This window comes from Eptesicus fuscus, chromosome 19 (genome assembly GCF_027574615.1).
Source record: "Eptesicus fuscus isolate TK198812 chromosome 19, DD_ASM_mEF_20220401, whole genome shotgun sequence".
NCBI lineage: Eukaryota > Metazoa > Chordata > Mammalia > Chiroptera > Vespertilionidae > Eptesicus > Eptesicus fuscus.
In genome coordinates, this window is record NC_072491.1 from 41,048,861 (window position 1) to 41,068,782 (window position 19,922).

Consider the following 19,922-nt stretch of genomic DNA (forward strand, 5'->3'; position numbering starts at 1 on the left):
TGGAAGTGTTGTTTACTATGCATCAGCTAAATATGGGGGGGAACTGAAACTTACCACATAGCGGGTTTATGCAAAAGCCAATATGCTGACACTGTAATAACTATAGTTCGCAGTTAAAATGTTCTTGTCACATATAGTGTTGTTATAAAACATACTTTTAAAAATAAAATCTAATCACCTTTGATATCAATTGGAAGTCCATGTGAAACACATGACACTTTCCGAAATATCTAAATTGATAGTGAAAATGCTTGCGTGTCGGCCAAGATGCATCATTATTAAGAATAATATTATATTAGGTTAATATCTATCACTGACTTGTCCTAAAGCTTTTTTCTCAATCCTTTTCATAACTAAAATCAACTCCTTTATAACTAAAATGTAAACATATATTTAACATGCTCAGTCATGTACCGTGTTCCAGCTGTCTGAGTGATCTGGTCCACTCTGCATGCAATATGCTTATCACACTAATGCCTCAAAAGGGGTAAGTAAATGAATGAAATCGTATTATACAGACTTGTAATTACTTTCTCTCTCTTGTAGAATTCTCCATGTGGGATAAACTTTGAAAATTACATGCCTATATTTGGTGTACAAAAACCTATCAGTAATGCACAGAATTACTTCTAATACAAGTCTGCAGACAAAAACTGTCTAACAATTGCAACAACATATGTGCGGCAAATATTGTCAAAGGAGATAATGCATTCTTACACTAAGTGATGAGTATGTACACGGCAAAAACCCCTAAATTTTGTTCTGAAAAGTTTTCAATGACTATACCATTGGAGATCTAAGGAGGCAACTCATTAAGGCGTAAATTACATATACACATACACATATACAGTTATTTTTGTTTTACATGTCCATGAAAGAAAGCACCAAGTGACTTTTAACAATTTCATATCTACTAGAAACGGAGCTTCCTTTTTTTGTAATACGTACTCATGTTTTAAAAGAATCACATATATCCATTTACATATGTAAAAGAAGCTGCATTAAAATCTATAGAGCTTTGCAAAGAAATAACTTCTTAACAAGGAAAACTAGTGTAAGGTCAAAGAAAAAGTATAGTCCTATAGGTAGTCAGTATGACACCAAAGTTAAACTAATAGAAAAACTTCTCCCAAGAGGGCCAACCAACTCTACTACTTTTCATGGATTAGAACTCTAATGTACTATCTATCTCTTTAAAAAATGGATATCAAAAATAAGACCTTACCAATCTTTCCATTATATATTGGCATTCATAAAGGTATTTAATTATTTTTATACAAATATTGAAATATATTGCTTTCTACTCAGTAATTACAGATTCTAGAACACACTATATTTAATATTTAAAAAATAATTACATTCATGATAAAAAAAAAAAAAAACCATTTTAACTTCTGCTTCCAGACAAGATGTAATAGATTTACTTTTCTGCATTCTTCCTGCTTAGTATAAGTAACAGCCCTGGATGTTATCCATAAAACAAATATAAGAGGACTCAGGAAAAAGGAGAGGAGAAAGACCAGCTTAGGGATTTCAAGACCCAAGAAGTAACACAGTGCTGACTGCCTGGGTTTTCTTTTATATATCCTGGATTGGGTGCTAGAGAAGCCAGCAACCTGGAAATGTCACTGGGTATAGGGGAAAAGAACAAAACAAGAAAGTCTGATCTCTATAAAAAAGGGCCAGAAAAAGAATAATTTAGCAAGACAGAACATGTTTAGGTAAAAGTGTCCTATTCCAGCCAAACACCATAGAAAAAATGGCAGACCCCCACCAGCAAAGGCCAAATGGGGAGCCTAGACTTCCACCCTTGCCAGACTGGAATGCAGCAACCCAATTCCCTTACAGGGGTGATGACAGGAAAGGCTGAATGGGGAGTCATGACTTTCACCCCTGCTGGACAATGAGGCACCCTCCCCCTTCTCAATGGAGTGGTGTTGGGAGAAGCATAGTGGAGGGTCAGGACTTGCACCACCATTTAGCTATAAAAACCCTTCCCCTTCCACCAGGGTGTCAAAAAAGGCTAAGTGGAGAAAGGTACTATGATATCCGATAGTAACAAGGAGGCACTCCTATACCATCCTAGGCTGGGGCCATGTCAGAGGAGGCTTACTAAAACAAAAGATTTAAGTAAGATACACAGACTTATACCCCAAATGTCCAGTATTCAATAGAAAACCATTTATTATTCCAAAAACTAGGATAATCTCAATTTGAATGAGAAAAGATAATCTTAAGATGCCAACAAGATAACATAGATTTCAGACTTATCAGGTGTTTTAAATAGCTATCATAAATGTGTTTTAAAAGGCAATGAAACACACACTTGAAACAAAAAAATATATAGTTTCAGTAGGCAGATGCAGAGTGGAAGGAGTCAGTGAGAGGAGGAAAAAAGGAACATCTGTAATACTTTTAATAAAGATAAATAGTTTTGAAAGTCTCAACAAAGAAATAGAACATATAATAAGAACCAAATCTAACTTTATTAAAAATTAAATTTATTGGGGTGACACTGGTTAACATATCAAATCGAACTTGTAAAACTGAAAAATACATGAAATAAAATAAAAAACTCAATGGGTAGGCTTAATAGCAGAATGGACAGAACAGAGGAAAGAACCAGTAGACTTGAAGATAGAAAAATAGACATTCCCTAATCTGGGCAACCAAAAGAAAAAAGACTGAGAAAAAATGAACGGAGCCTCAAGGATGTGTGTATGGGACCATAACAGAAACTCTAATATTTGTGTGTTCAGAGTCCCAAAAGAGAAGATAGTGATTGAGGCTAAAAAAAAAAAAAAAAGAACTTGAAGAAATAATAGCTAAAAATTTACCAAATTTTAGTAAAAGATACAAACCTATAGCTTTAAGAAGCTGAGAAAACACCAAACAGAAGAAACACAAAGAAACCCATGCCAAGACACATCATAACCAAACTTCTGAAAGTTAAAAACAAAGAATAATCTTGGAAGCAATGAAAAACAACTCCTGACCGATGGAGGCAAACATTTAACAGGAACTTCTCAACAGAACCCATGAAGGCCAGAAAGAATTGGCACAAGATATTTCAAGAGCTAAAACAACAATAAACAAACAAAGAAAAAAGAAAACAAAAAACAGTAAACCCAGAATTTTATATCCAGTAAAAATATCCTTAAGGACTGAAGAAAAACCCAAACATTCTCAAATGAATTGAAACTGAGAATATGTTGCCGGCATACCTACCCTAAAAGAATGACTCAAGTAACAAAGAAAATGATAAAAGCAGGACTCTTAGAACTCCACCAGGAAGGAAAAAAAAAACACACAGGAGTAAAAATGTTGGTAAATACAACAGACTTTCCTTCTCTTCTAAAATTCTCTAAGTTATGTTTGACATTAGAAGCAAAAATATAACCCTGTCTGATATGGTTCTAAACATATGGAGAGAAAATATTCAAGACAATTATAAACAGAGTGGTGTATTGGTCACTGAGAAGGGCACATCACTTCTGTGATATTCTTACCAAGAATGCACAATCTCAATCAAATAATGAGAAAATATCAGAAAAACCCAAATTATTAACATTCTACAAAATTCAATATTATGCAAAAGTGTCAAGATCATAAAAGGCTAAAGAGCTGCTACTTGATTCGAAGACACTTAAGCGACATCGCAATTAAATGCAACGTAGGATCCTAGACTGGGTCTGAGACCTGAAAAAGAACATGAGTAGAAAAACTGGCAAAATTTGAATAAGATCTGTAGATTAATTATTGTATCATCATTAATGTCCTGGTACTGACAATTATACTATAATTATATAATTGTTAACAGTAAAGTCTATACTATTTTTCTCCTTTTCTCTAAGTGTAAAAAAAACCAACACACTTTAAAGGTGATTTATAAGAAAGAAAACCTTTCTTAAGTGCTTCAGAATAAATGAGACTTGAAAGAAGCTGAGAGCCTATTAGAATAAATAACAGATAAATTTAAGTTTTTCTATGCACGTCAGAATTTTATACTAAAAGAATCTTTCAAAACCAAGAGAAGAGAATCAGTGGAGGCTAAATTTTCTCTTAATTAGAAAAATTAAGTTACTGGACAATGTGAGTACTTTCTACCTCTGATATAGGAAGGAAAGAGGATGCAGGAAAACAATTTCCTGGCATAAAAGCCTGGAAAATCACAATATCCAAACAATCATGAAAAAGAGGAGTTAAAGGTTCCTCTATACGTTAGAGTTTTAGAGAGAGAAAAATAACAATATAGGTCTATGCAATAGGGACTAAATAACATCAATAAATGTTACTTGATTTGCAAAAGCTGTGAGGTAAGTTGCTGCTTAAACTGCAGATCCAATTAGGTAGTAACACCACCTATCAGATTTTCAGCTATTTCTATTTGTTTAAAATATATTTTTATTGATTTTAGAGAGGAAGAGAGAGGGAGAGAGAGAAACATCAATGATGAGAGAGAATCATTGATCGGCTGCCTCCTGCATGCCCGACTCTGGGGACCGAGCCCAGTACCTGGGCATGTGCTCTGACCGGGAATCAAACCTGTGACCTCCTGGTTCATAGGTCGACACTCAACCATTGAGCCACGCCGGCTGGGCACAGCTATTTCTATTTTTAATCTAGGAAAATATTACTATCTCTACCCTCAACTTTCTCCCCTATCATTACACAATGTTTCCACTGAAACTACTCTAAACAGGAAGCAATAACCACCTCAATGCCAAGTTCTTCTTTGCAGCATTCGACAGAGAAGTATATGCGCAACCAAGAGAGACTACTGTTCCAGAAGCCAAGAGAAAAGAAAGTTCAAGATGAGATTAACAGTTTGGAATTTGAATCCAGACAGGTTAACTGCCTCTAAAAACAAAATTCAAAACTATGCAGAGAAATGTAACAGAATCCAGTCTCTATAATGTATCATTCATAATAGTCAGAATGCAATCCAAAATGACTTGACCTAAAATAAACAGGAAAAAGTGACTCATTCTCAAGTGAAAAGGCAATCTATAGAGGCCACATCCAATGCTGAAATAAGCAGAAAAGCACCTATTATACTTACTCACAAGGATATAAAGAAAAATATGTCTATAAGGAATGAACGAATAGAGAAAATCACCAGAGAAACAGAATTTTTAAGAAGAACCATATGAAAATTCTGAAAATGAAAATATCCAAAAAAAAAAAAAAACCCACAAAAAAAAATCACTGGATAAAGGAGATACAGGAGAGAGTGAACTTACAGGTCAATAGAAATAGTATAATCTGAGGTTCAGGGAAAATTTTTTATTTAAAAATAGATAAAGCCTGAGGAATCTGTGGGACAATATTTAAAAATGCATGTAAATGAAGGCCCAAAAGGAGAGGAGATAGAAAAGTGGGCAAAAATATATTTGAAGGAAATATGGCCAAAAATCCTCCAAATTTGATGAAAGCAATAAATATACCAATTTAAGAAATCTGAAAGTATACAGTGAGTTCAGTAGTGGCACCCAAAATATATGTCCAGGTCCTAACCCAGCAGCTTTGAATGTGATCTTTTTTGGAAATACGGTCTTTGCAGATGGGATTAAGTTAAGGATCTCAGGATAAGATAATCCTAGGTTTAGAGTGGGCCCTAAATCCAACAACTAGTATCCTTATGGCTTTTCCAATACTTTGAATTACTTTTTATGACAGATGTCACGATTACCAGTAACTAATGAATGAGTGACTTGGTCAATTCAGTGATTTTCAAACACAAGTGGTAGAATTCCAGCTTCAGGCAATAAATTCACTGGACAAAGACTCTTGCAGATAACAATATAAAATGTAGACAAGATGAAAAGAAAAATATCTGAAGACACTGGAATGTGACCAAGTGTAGGCAGACACCAGGGCACAGTTTTCCCTTAAAGGACCAAAACTATAAAAAAATAAAAATTGTGACTGTGTGGTTTTTTTTTTTTTTTTTTTTTTTTGCCTGAGGTATTCTCGCTTTCTACAGTTCTATTGGTGGAAAACTGCAGTCTAACCAGCTGGAGGTGGCAGAGGAAAGCACTTCGGGGTGGCAGACGAGCTGGACATTGAGGGAACAAATCCCAGAAGTAAGGTGGCTGCATGAGTGGTACAACTCTCAATCTGCATATAAACTGCACCCAAATTCCTGCCTGAGTATAGACTCTGCATGTCCAGGAAAGATCACAGAAGGCCGGAAATAAAAGTGGGCAGAGAGAAGTAAGAAATCCATTAAGATCTGAAAGTTTGGGGTTGTTCTTCTTTTACTTTCTTATTGAATTTACTGGGGTGACATATAGGTTAATAAAATCATATAGGTTTCAGATGTTGAATGTTATAATACCTCACCTGTATATTATATTGTGTGTGTTCAAGTCAAGTCTCCTTCCATCACCACTGCTATGTTTTTAATAGAGTGCGGTCTGTAAAGTATATACAGCTTGAGTACTAGAAAGCTAAACGCTTCACTAGACTAAAGTATCCGTAGACATGGGCTGGTTGATAAGCTGAAAATTTAAGGGGAGGGGAGAAATGCTGAAAGCTAAAAAATGCAAAGAGGATGGGCTCCAAAATATGAGGATAAACTCAGCCCAAATAATTATGAAGACACTGAGAAGACACTGCAAGAGAAAAGGCCACAGCTGGAAGCTGAGAGAACTAAGTGGAGTATCAGCGGAGGAATGTCGTTCTGGGAGAGGCAAAGCTTATACTTTCAGTCCAGACTGCTTAACTGAGTACTGGACCAAAAACAAAAACAACGATCTGCAAAAGAAAAAATGATAGAGTTGCTCTAACATATTATCCACAATGTCCATTTTTCAAACGAAAGTTACAGATATGCAAAAAACAAAACAACCACCAGGAAAGGGTGACATAAGGCAGTCAACAGAAACAGACTCCTGCCCTAGATAGTTTGGCTCAGTGGATAGAGCACTGGCATGTGGACTGAAGGGTACCGGGTTCGATTCTGGTCAAGGCACATGCCTGGGTTGTGGGCTCAGTCCCCAGTAGGGAGTATGCAGGAAGCAGCCGATCAATGACTCTCTTTCATCATTGATATTGATGTTTCTCTCTCTCCCTCTCCCTCTCTCTCTCTCTCTCTCTCTCTCTCTCTCTCTCTCTCTCTTTCTCCCCCTTCATCTCTGGAATAAAAATATATATTAAAAACAAAAACATAGAAGCAAACCCATAAAATGTCTAGGAAAAAAGTAAGAGAAAATCTTTGCAACCCTGTAGTCAAAGATTTCTTAGATAAGATCAAAAAGGCACAAACTATATGGAAAATTGAACTTCATCAACATTGAAAACTTCTTTTCAACTTTTCAAAAGATGCCATTCAGAAATGAAAAAAAAAGTCACAGGCAGTGAAATATTGTAACACAAAAATTGTATCCAGAATATATTTTTTAAAAACTGTTATAACTCCATAAAAAGAAAATGCTCCAATTAAAAACTGGGCAAAAAATGTGGACATTTCACAAAGATATATAATTTGGCCAATAAACACAATGTAAAGAAGCTCATATTGCCCTAGCTGGTTTGGCTCAGCGGATAGAGTCTCAGCCTGCGGACTGAAGGGTCCCGAGTTCGATTCCGGTCAAGGACACATGCCCAGGTTGTGGGCTCAATCCCCATAGGGGGCACGCAGAAGGCAGCCAATCAGTGATTCTCTCTCATCATTGATGCTTCTATCTCTCTCACCCTCTCTCTTCCTCTCTGAAATCAATAAAAATATATATATACTAGAGGCCCAGTGCACAAAATTCGTGCACGGAGGGGGGTTGTCCCTCAGCCCAGCCTGTACCCTCTCCAATCTGGGACCCCTCGAGGGATGTCCGACTGCCCGATCCCAGGGATCGGGCCTAAACGGGCAGTCGGACATCCCTCTCACAATCCAGGACTGCTGGCTCCCAACTGCTTGCCTACCTGCCTTCCTGATTGCCCCTAACTGCTTCTGCCTTCCAGCCTGATCACCCCCTAACCACTCTGCTGCCAGCCTGTTTGCCCCCAACTTCCCTCCTCTGTCGGCCTGGTCACCCCTAACTGCCCTCTCCTGCAGGGCTGATCATCTCCAACTGCCCTCCCTTGCAGGCTTGGTCCCTCTCAACTGCCCTCCCTTGCAGGCCGGGTGCCTCCCAACTGCCCTCTCCTGCTGGCCATCTTGTGGTGGCCATCTTGTGTCCACATAGGGGCAGGATGTTTGACCACAGGGGGGCAGCTATATTGTGTGTTGCAGTGATGATCAATCTGCATATTACTCTTTTATTAGATAGGATAGAGGCCTGGTACAGGGGTGGGGGCCAGCTGGTTTGCCCTGAAGGGTGTCCCGGATCAGGGTGGGGGTTCCCTTGGGGCATGGGGCGGCCTGAGCGAGGGGCCTGTAGTGGTTTGCAGGCCAGCCACGCCCCCTGGCAACCCAAACAGAGGCCCTGGTATCTGGAATTTATTTTCCTTCTACAATTGAAACTTTGTAGCCTGGAGCGGAGCCAAGCCTGGGGCTCCCTCTGAGGCCTGCAGCCATTTGTGTTGGGGTTATAATTGAAACTTTGTTGCCTTAAGCGGGTGGGCCCGGCCAGGGTGTACGGAAAGCTTTGCTTCCCCTGTTGCTGGCGGCAACCCTGGCCTGCTCTCTCAAGCTCCATTCTGCCGCCATTTGTTTGAATTTGTTTACCTTCTATAATTGAAACTTTGTAGCTTGAATGGAGGCTTAGGCCTGGCCAGGGCAGGCGGAAAGCTTGGCTTCCTCTGTTACCTAGGAAACCTTGCTCTCTGTGGCTGTAGCCATCTTGGTTTGGGTTAATTTGCATACTCGCTCTGATTGGACGGTAGGTGTGGCTTGTGGGCGTGGCTTGTGGGTATGTCGGAGGTATGGTCAATTTGCGTATTTGTCTATTATTAGATAGGATTTAAAAAGCAGCTCATATTGTTGGTCACCAGTGAAATACAAATTAAAATATAAATGAGATACTACTGTACCATTCATAAAATAAGACTGATCACTGTGTGCAGCCCTCATACATTGCTGGCAGGAATGTAATGATACAACACATTGAAAAAAAATCTGATAGTTCCTTATAAATTTCTATGTACACTTACCATGTGACCCAGCAATTCCACTCTAATATATTTTCCCAAGAGAATTAGAAACATGTCTGCACAAAATCTTGTACATGAATATTCATAAAAAGCTTTATTCATAATAGCCCCAAACTGAAAACAACTCAATGTCCATCAATAGATAACCTGATCATTGTGGTATATATCCATGTAATTAACTAGTACTTAGCAATAAAAAGGAACAAACTTGTGATATATACAACATAAACAAATCTTAAAACATTATATTGAGTCAAAGAAATCAGACGCAAAACTGTGCATGCCATATGGTTCCATTTTTATGAAATTCCTGAAAAGGTAAAACTAATCTTTAGTGACAAAAGGATATCCTGGTTGCCCGAGCCATGGGGAGGTGAGGGAACAGGCTGCGGAGAGGACCAGGAAATTGGTCACAGTAATGGCAATATCCCCATCTTGATTGTGGTGGTAGTTACATGTTGGTCTACATTTTTCAAAACTCACCCAAGTGTACAATTAAAATGGGTGTGTTTTATTATATGTAAATGATACCTCAATAAGGTTAATTAAAACATTGAAAAGTGTAGTTACCTGTCAGAATGGCTACCATCAACAAATCAACAAATGACAAGAGCTGGCAAGGATGTGGAGAATCAGGAACCCTAGTGCACTACTCGTGGGAATGTAGACTGTGCAGCCACTGTGGAAAACAGTACGGAGTTTCCTAAAAACATTAAAAAGGAACTGCCATTTGACCCAGTGATCCCACTCCTAGGAATATATCCTGAGAATCCCGAAATACCAATCAGGAAGAATGTATGCACCCCTATGTTCACAGCAGCACTATTTACAATAGCTAAGATCTGGAAACAGCCCAAGTTCCCATCAGCAGATGAGTGGATTAAAAAGCTGTGGTACATTTACACCATGGAATACTATGCAGCAGTAAAAAAGAAGGATCTCTTACCCTTTGAGACAGCTTGGAGGGACCTGGAGAGCATTATGCTAAGCGAAATAAGCCAGTCAGAGAAAGATAGATATCAAATGATCTCACCCATATGTGGAATCTAATGAACAAAATAAACTGATGAACAAAATAGATCCAGAGACATAGAAGCATGGAACAGACTGACAAATTCCAGAGGGAAGGTGGGGGCAGGGGGCACAGAGGGAGAGATAACCATTAACCAAAGAACTTATATGCATATATGCATAACCCATGGACACAGACAATAGTGTGGTGAAGGCCTGAACGTGAGGGGAGTTGTAGGGGAGCGGGTCAATGGGGGGAAAGGGGGACATCTGTAATGCTTTGAACAATAAAGATAAATTTAAAGATAAATAGGGAAAAAGTGTAGTTATCTTTGACACAACAGTTAAAGACACTAAGTCATTACTTATACATCTCATAAATAAACTTAACTCATGCCCTGGCAGGTTTTTCTCAGTGGATAGAGCATCGGCCTATGGACTGAAGGGTCTCAGGTTCGATCCCGGTCAAGGGCATGTACCTTGGTTGCGGGCACATCTCCAGTAGGGGGTGTGCAGGAGGCAGCTGATCAATGTTTCTCTCTCATCAATGTTTCTAATTCTCTATCCCTCTCCCTTCCTCTCTGTAAAAAAAATCAATAAAATATATATTTTTTAAAAACAACTTAACTCATCTCACAATTTCCAAGCAGCTGTTACCTTCGGATATCAACACCAGTTGAATTTATCTTATGTGCTCATGTGACTATCTGCCCTTCCGCCTGTTCCCCCTACAACACATCCCACTCTAATGTTAGCTCCATGAGAACCTTGACTGAATTTATGCTGCATCCTCAGTGCCAACAAATGTACCTGGCCCATGGCAGGTGCTCAATGCATTTTGCCTGAATGAGTGAGTGAATGAATGAATGAATGAATGAATCCCTTACATGTTAGTACTCATCGGGATGAATACTCACTAATCTCTCCTAGGCCTCTGCCCAGTTTTCCTGGTCAGTTTTCTATCTATGGTTTCAATTACATCCATATACCAATGACTGTGTCCTACACTCTACTGCTGATCTCTGGACCAATTACAACTGCCCACTGGACATCTCCATTTGAAAGTCCCTAAGGCAACTCAAATTCCACGTGTCTGAAGTGGAACTTAGTAACTTCCTCTAAGTTTATTCATCTCATAAATGAATAAACAAAATACTAAAAACAAAACCTTGTCTCAAACATATCATTCACATTACCTTCTTTTCAAGTTCTTTTTTTTCTCACAAACACATTTACCCTCTCAAATTCCTAACAGAATACTCTATTTATCCTCACACAGTCCCCATTGACTCAATACATTAAATCCAGTGTCCACCCTGACCAGGCCAGTCAAAGCAGCTTCACAGAAGTCAGCAACAGACATCATGTAATGTTAATTAAATGCTCTCTCTTAGACGACTGTACTTTCAGCTCCTTCCTCTACGCCCTCTGGCTCTGCCCTAATTTGATCTTTTGTTATTTCTCTCCTAGATTTGTGCAAAACCACTCTAATTAGTCTCTCCACCACCAGTCTCTTTTTTGTCTAGTTCATCCTTCTCAATGCCTACAGAATTATTTTTCTGAAATACAAAAACCACGCCACTACCCTTTCAAAAATATGCCCTGGCCAGTTTGGCTCAGTGGATAGAGCGTCAGTCTGCGGACTAGGGGGTCCCGGGTTTGATTCCGGTCAAGGGCATGTACCTTGGTTGCGGGCACATCCCCAGTAGGGGGTGTGCAGGAGGCAGCTGATCGATGTTTCTCTCTCATCGATGTTTCTAACTCTCTACCCCTCTTCCTTCCTCTCTGTAAAAAAGTCAATAAAATTTTTTAAAAAAGTAAGTCGGTGGTCTCTGCCTAACAGCCAAACTTCAAACTACCAGCAACACACACGTTTTCAGCCTCCTGCCAGCCACTTCCACTTTGACCTCCAACCATTTTCAAAAACGCCATGCCCTTTGTCTTCGGTACTTAGCTGTTTCTGCCTGCAATTCTTTTTCTTCTTATCCACCTTAAAATTCTGTGTGCTCTTTACTACTTAATTCAAATGTCTCCTCTGTCATGGATTCTTCCCTAATTCCTTCAGTCAGAGCTATTCGTTCCCATTTATGATTAACATATGTAGCCATACCTCAAGTGAACACCTGTCAGGTTACACTGACTATGACACTTACTGTAGGGGGCAGGCATTACAGACATTATTTCATGCAGCATGCTAGGAATTTTCCATTCTTTTTATCCTGGAGACAGGGCTAATTTGTGGTAGTGGGCAATCTTCGGCATTTCTACCCGTGTCCAACTTGACCATAACTCCTCCTGTGCCCCCTGGCCCAGTGCTTGGCATGCTACCAGCAGGTGCAGGTACAAAGTACTTTTCCAGAGTGAATGAACACATGGCCCATTTCCTGTTCGTCAGCTGGATCAGCTCCCCTATTCAATGGGATGATGTCCTAGAGCCAGATTAATTTCAGAGACACTGAAATTACTGAAGATTATCCTTTTCTCTTAGTAAGAGCTTTTCAAGCTGCGAACTTTGTATCATTTTCCAACAGTAGTCCTCGTTTTCTCAAATGTTCCCTTTCAGGACTTGATTCTGTACTGACACATACTTTTTATTTAAAAGAGGACTGTACTCCAGGTAAACACATTTCAAACGTTTCCAACTGTCCCTTATCTCTGAAAGCTAAATCTGCTTTTTGGTGTGACTCTGTTAAGATGGTGGAACTTCCCAGAACCTAAACTCAAGTCAAGGTTTAAAATGAATCATTTCATGTAGGAAAATGAGTAAACAGATTACTAATAGGATGTTTTGCTTGGGTTGTCCCTCAGGTGTGTGTTTACATAATAAAATTTTATCTTAGAATAAAATCCAAAGTTCCCAGAAGATTAAAAAGAGCCAGAATTTTTAAATGACTCAGACTCAGTTGTGTATATAGTTGGGGGCAGAAATAAATGTATTAATGAAATTTAAGAAAACCATTGTCCACCACCACACACTAGCCCTACCTACAAGGATCAGTCTTCAAACACTGTGCAGCCACTGTGCCGCAGTTCGATTTAAAACAAGGATCTGCTGCCCTGCCAGTGTGGGTCAGTTGGTTGAGCACCGTCCCGTGCACCAGGAAGTTGCCTGTTCAATTCCTGGTCAGGGCACAAGCCTGGGTTGCAGGTTTGGCTCCAGCAGGGGGCGTGCAGGAGGCAGCTGATTGATGTTGATGTTTCTTTCTCACCAATGTTTCTCTCTCTCTCCCTCCCCTCTCTTTGAAAACAATAAAAACGTATTTTTAAAAATAAAATAAGGATTTGTTAGCAAAAACGTACCAGGCACTTCTGCTTGCTCACAAAGTAATGTATGTAATGCCTACTTAATGCCTACTTCACTCTCTGCTAGATCATAAGTCAGTCCACGAATGTCAGTTCCGTTCCCTCGTGTCCCCATCAGCTCCTAAGTGAAGCGTGCCCTGGAATGCCAGAGCAGTTCGTTTCCATGTGCACAAATCCCACGTATTCCGCATACGGTTCTCTTTCTCAGGAGCTGTCCTGGGTGAGAAGAGAACAATCATGAAATTTAAGCCAGGTTATTCATGAAAAAAAAAAAAAAAAAAGTGAGACATAGCCAAATGCTGGAAAGAGGCAAACATCACCTCAACACGACCTAAAATGAGCGCAGGCATGTCAACACCTGCCCGATGGCACCATGAATCCCTCGTCGCTGAGAAAGTCACCTCGCTGCCAGCCTTTCCTAGCAAAAGCAAATGCAGTTCACCTTGAGACGAAACGTAATTTATTTTTTCTTCAAAAACTTGATTTTCAAATAACTCCAACCAGAATCCTCGTGTTGGGATGGACTCTCTTCTGATGCAAACTGAAAAGGCTGCCGACACGTCTACGGGGGGGGACGGGGCGGGGGGGGGGGGAGGCGGGAGAGGGGCCCGGGGGGGGGGGGGGTGGCAAGGACGGCCATTTCCCAGCCACAGTCACTGCGGCAGGGACGGCTCTCTGGGTTTGCCTATGACTTTTTCTTTGAAATGTCTCATGTGTCTCACTATGTATGTGCTGGGGCCAAGGCTCAGGGGAGGGTCTTTGTCCTTCTGAGCTCCACCATGACGTTCTGCACTGATTTGGGTGGAGTTAGTCCTGAGTAGTTTATGGGTGAGAACGGACTGTTTGCTCAGGCCTGCTCCACTCTTTCCAGTATATTTTTACGTGTATCAGGACTTCCATCTTCAAGTGTAATGTTTTTCTCTTTAGAGCTGGAAGTTTTAGCACCATGAGTTGACCTAGTGTAACTCCTCTGGTTTTGGTGGAAGCACAGCTACTACGGGGTTTAGAGCCCGCTATGAAAGAAGCCTGCTGCAATCACATTAAACTTCAAAAAAGGGAGACAGGTCAGCTGAAACGTATTGTTTGAAAAGAGAGTTTTCAAGTAGATGTCTCAAAGCATCTGAAACTCACCGTAATGGAAAGCCTCTCTATAAAATACTCCTTAAATATGTAAAATAAACTAACTATGGCTTAACTGAGACACCAACTTCTTTATATTCTTTATGTGAGAAAAACAAATCTAGTTAACCCCACTCTACTCTGCAGGGTTCAATAACAACACTGCTCAAAGGATGAGGGAAACTAGGAGGGGCACAGAACAGCCAATTGAAATTAAACCCACCTAGAAAGAATAACTTATTAAAGTACAGCCAGCTCTCCATATCCGCGGTTCCACGTCTGCGGATTCAACCAACTGCTGGTCATAAATATTCAGAAAAAGGGTTATGTTGTTGCCGACGTGAGCTAGGTAGTCAGGTCTGTGATGGCGCATCTGTACTGAACATGTACAGGCTGTTTTCTTGTCATTATTCCCTAAACAATACCATGTAACAACTATGTATGTAGCATTTACATTGCATTAGGTATTATAAGTAGTCTAGAGATGGTTTAAAGCAGGGGTCCTCAAACTTTTTAAACAGGGGGCCAGTTCACTGTCCCTCAGACCGTTGGAGGGCCGGACTATAGTTTAAAAAAAAAACTATGAACAAATTCCTATGCACACTGCACATATCTTATTTTGAAGTAAAAAAACAAAACGGCAAAAACACCCGCATGTGGCCCGCGGGCCGTAGTTTGAGGATGCCTGGTTTAAAGTCTACGGGAGGATGTGTGTAGGTTACAGGCAAATACTGTGCCATTTTGCATAAGAGACTTGAGCATCCGCGCACGTTTGGATACTGCGGGGGGCCTGGAACCAATCTTCTGCGGATACCGAGGAGCAAATGGAATTCATTTTCAACCTAATCTGTTTCTAATGACTCATTTAAACAAAAAAAAAACACAACTGCTTATATTTAATTATACAAAGATATTTCTAATATAATTAGTATGGAGAATCAAAAAACTTAGGATAGTATAAATTAAAACGTAACAAAAAAGTCTTCAAATATTCAGCTCAAATGTACAGCATTTCAAGAATGTCTTTCCCATAATAATTTTCTTTAAAAAACCCATGATTTTGAAATATTTTGGCATTATAATGAAAGAGTATCAAATTACACAACAAAAGGCCCTAAAACACTAGGACTATAATTTTAAGCGAGCTTTTATGAAATGCATGAAAGTTATAGAAGCACACTGACTGAAGCATAAAGTCTGAGGTTCACAGAACTAATGACATAAAGCTTTTTGCTAAAAAATAATAAAATACTCAAGTTTTAAAAGAGGATAATTAAAATGCACTCAATGAAACTGCAAAGAAACAAATGCTCATTTATGACACAGATCCAAAAGCTTGCTTCTAAAATGTGATTAAAAACTTTAGGTGAGCCCAAGCAAGAATAAAAGCATTACCAAGAATGTACAAGTGTTCAGTCACATTCTGCTCTGTGAAGTCAGCTTTATTAATAATAACTTTAATTGCATAATAATTTAAATTACTTAATAGACTTAAGCAAAAGAATATGAGCTTAATACCTACATTCTGGTGAGCAAATGAACTTTCAGTAATTTATAAGTTTTAATTAAAGGCTGGATAATGAAAAAAATTAAAAGTTAAAGCAACTTAGTTTTCAGTACACTAATATAATTTTACTTTGTAATACAATATTAACTGTCACATCAGATTTCAATAGGCAAAGAAGGCCAAGGAAGGATTTATACAATATCCAATAAGCAATAATTATCTAGTCAGCATACAATAACAAAATAAAAAATACTAACCTAGAAACACAGTAAAAGGATTTATTGTTTTTAAGTTCCAGAAATAAAAATAACAGAATAGCATAACACCCCGGCCCTATAATTTCTAAACTACAACCCAATTCAAACATTTAAGAAACAGGAGCAATCTACCTGTTTTTCCACCAGGTAAACAGACCTGAGCAAGTTACCTATAAAGAAATAGGCTTTAAAACTCTTCACCACAAAGAACCTTCTACTGTGACATGAAGATGTGGATACACCTCTCAGGACACTAAGCCATTTCCCACAATCCTGTCCACGGCTCAGCGGCAGGTTGCGATGCACCAGAGAGACAATATTTCATATCAACACCCAGCTCATTCGACCAAAGAAGCCTGTTTATACTCATTAGTGTGTTAAAGTCATAGTACACAAATTTGGAAATGTTTAGCTTGTCCATAAATAATGAATATTATCTCTGCTATAAGCTTTAATAAAAGGTCTGAGCAGTCAGTCCAATAATGGGGAAAACAGACTACAGTCTAAGGTAAAGATATATTCAAATTATTACTGTTTTCATTGCCAAGAATTAACAAATAAATACAAATAAAAAATTGAAGCAGCAAAATTACATCTACCACATCTCTAAGCAAAAAATCAATTCAGAGCTTGAATGCAATTTTTGCTTCATTTCTAAAAAAAAAAAAAAAATGCAGCATTACTTGGAGACGTTTCTAAATGACCAGATTTGTAAATAAGCAGTGACTTTCTTTTCATGGCAGTCTATGTCTAGTTCATTCTACGAAGATTATACACAAAACTAAAAATTACTTCGCTGTTTTCCAGTATGTGGTATGAATCAAGGTCTTTTTATTTTGAACAGTGATTTATTGTCATCCTTATAACTAACAAAACCAAGTTCTAAAATTTTAACTTTAAGCGCTTAAAATTTCAGATGAAGAACCAATAATTGGTAACAGTTTCTGTAATTTCATATTAATAGTCTAATGACTACCTGGCAATCAATTTGAATGAATCCATTTCCGGTGGGGAAAAAAAAGAAAACATGCAAAAATCCCTCCCCACACCAAAAACACATGTTCTTCTTTCTTATTTTGTATCTAAACTTGTAAAATTTGTAGAAATACATGATCATTCTACATAATACAGATCTCCTAGAGTGTTTCTAAGGAAAATGACAGTTTTTGGTCATAAGGAAGAAGACTAAGATGGAAAAGAGGTGGAAACAGGGGAAGCTGCAGGAGCCAGACGCCCACGCACAAGCTCTCTGCAGTTCAGCGGTCACGTTAGCGGTCATGTTAGCGGTTACAGGTCAGCACATGATGTTCAAGCAACTAAGAAATCAGAACACAGGTATTTCCTCTTCCTAGCGTTAACCATTCTTTCAAAAATTCTATCCATAAAGGATTGTTGGGTGGTTTTTTCAAAGGAGAACAAAAAATAAACAGGAAAGAAATGCTTCTATCCCCAAATTCAAATAGACAACCAGTTACGTTGACTAGAGCTGGTTTCAGACCGCCCAGTGACACCGGATTGTTGGTACCATCTGAGGTAGGTGCCACCCCCACACGGTTCAAAACATGATCCAGTAAAACAAATATGTGGTGTTATGCCCCAAACAACTAGAAAGCATTTCATTATTGTTCTAATACCATGTTTCATGAATCCCTTAGATAACAGACCTCTAGGATGCTGTATCTTATAATGATATATCTGCATTATTACTGGCAATAGAATTCAAAACTTCAATGAGCGTAGACGCATCATTAGAAGAACTCAACCTTATGTAAAAGGAGGGAGAACTTAGAGCTCAATACTACTGCCAAATATATGAAGGCAGAAATGTTGTTTGTGGAAGACAGAGTGGAGCTAGCTGTACCCACCCAATCAAGACCCACCAAAATACAGAATAGACCATTGGGGGTGGGGGATGGGGGGAGTTTAAAAAAAAAAATAAAAGAAGGAAGAGGAAGAAGAAAAATGGAGGAGAGCCAGGCAGCAAAAGAATCACGAGGGAGAATGAAAATAAAAGACAATGAGGCACGTGCACATGGCCCTCCTTTCTCCGCCGTTTGTGTGCCTAGTACTTCACAATGTGAGTGGCATATGGGTCACACTAGCAGGCACAAGATGAGCTTTCTGATGGACAGAGATGGAGGATTTGGAGCTAATGAGTTGTTTTGTTTTCTTGGTTTTGTTTTTGCTTTTAATTCATACCTGGAAGCCTTGAATCCTTGCTAAATATTCCAGCTGTTTTGAAGGTTGTACTGCAGAACAAGGGGGAGTAGGAGAACTTCCTTTTAACCCTATGGCTTCCGCCGTAGGAGATGTTCCATTCATAAGGAGTTCCCTGGCAATTGTGGCTGAACTATTCGAGGTGGGAGATATACTGAAGAAAGAGCTGGAGGGTTGGTTCATATCTTTGGGTGACAAATAGCCTAGGGTATTGCCAGAGATTACTTTGTGGCGGCTGGCTTCCATCTCTTGATAAACATCAGGAGACAAATGAAGAATTCCTTTTGGAGCTATAAATAAAATGAATGAACATTGTTATTACACTTACAAATAATGGAAATAGAAACATGTTACAGCATTATTAACTCAATGATTTCCATTGGTGTGGTGATGAAATAAGAAACACTGTCCATCAAGCATCTTCCTCATATTTGCAGAGGCAAGTGCAGTCTCCATTTAGAGGTAAATAATGTATGTTTCAATATTCCTAAAATCATTAGTTTAAAAAGATCCAACAGCCCTGGCCAGCGTGGCTCAGTTGGTTGAGCGTCGGTCCATGCACTAAAAGGTTGCTGGTTCAATTCCTAGTCAAGGCACATGCCCAGGCTGTGTGCTCAATTCCCAGTAGGGGGCATGCAGGAGGAAACATCTCACACCGATGTTTCTCTCTCTTTTCCTTTCCCTCCTCTAAAAATGAATAAAAAAATATATATATTTTATTTAAGAAAAAGATCTAGCCCTGGCTGGTTTGGTTCAGTGGATAGAGCACTGGCCTACAGACTGAAAGGTCCCGGGTTTGATTTCAGTCAAGGGTACATGCCTAGGTTGCAGGCTCGATCCCCAGTAGGGGGTGTGCACGAGGCAGCCGATCAATAATTCTCTCTCATCATTGATGTTTCTATCTCTCTCTCCCTCTCCCTTCCTCTCTGAAATCAATAAACAATAATAATCTATACATATAAAAGCCTAAGCAATCATTCAACCATTCGACCATTTGACCGGTAGCTATGATGCGCACTGACCACCAGGGAGCAGACGCTCAACGCACAGGCATGGAAACATGCAACAGACTGATGAATCTCAGATTCATGCACTAGTGGGGTCCCTCAGGCTGGCCTGCAGGGATCAGGCCAAAACTGGCCCGGTGCACAGATTCGTGCACCGGTGGGGTCCCTCCACCTGGTCTGCAGGGATCGGGCCAAAACTGGCAGTCTGACATCCCCCAAGGGGGTCAAAGATTGGAGAGGGTGCAGGCCAGTCTGAGGACCCCCCCAAACATGCACAAATTTTGTGCACTGGGCCTCTAGTAAATAAATAAAAGATCCAACAAAATGATTTCAGTGAAATGTGTATATGGAAGGGAAGCTGTGGCAGAACAAGGATAAATGATGTGTGGACATGCAATGGATGGGAGA

At 39.4% G+C, this 19,922-nt stretch overlaps 1 protein-coding gene across 4 annotated transcripts in view; it reads right to left on the reverse strand.

Annotated features, from left to right (window-relative positions):
* The window catches only part of STAU2 (staufen double-stranded RNA binding protein 2), a 236,053-nt gene that overhangs the window by 94,847 nt on the left and 121,284 nt on the right, over positions 1-19,922 (reverse strand). For all 4 annotated transcript variants that reach the window (XM_028158725.2, XM_008150332.3, XM_028158728.2 and 1 more), the window contains one exon: positions 18,490-18,797. In XM_028158725.2, the coding sequence (XP_028014526.1) occupies positions 18,490-18,797 (308 nt within the window). The remainder of the gene's footprint in view (positions 1-18,489; positions 18,798-19,922) is intronic.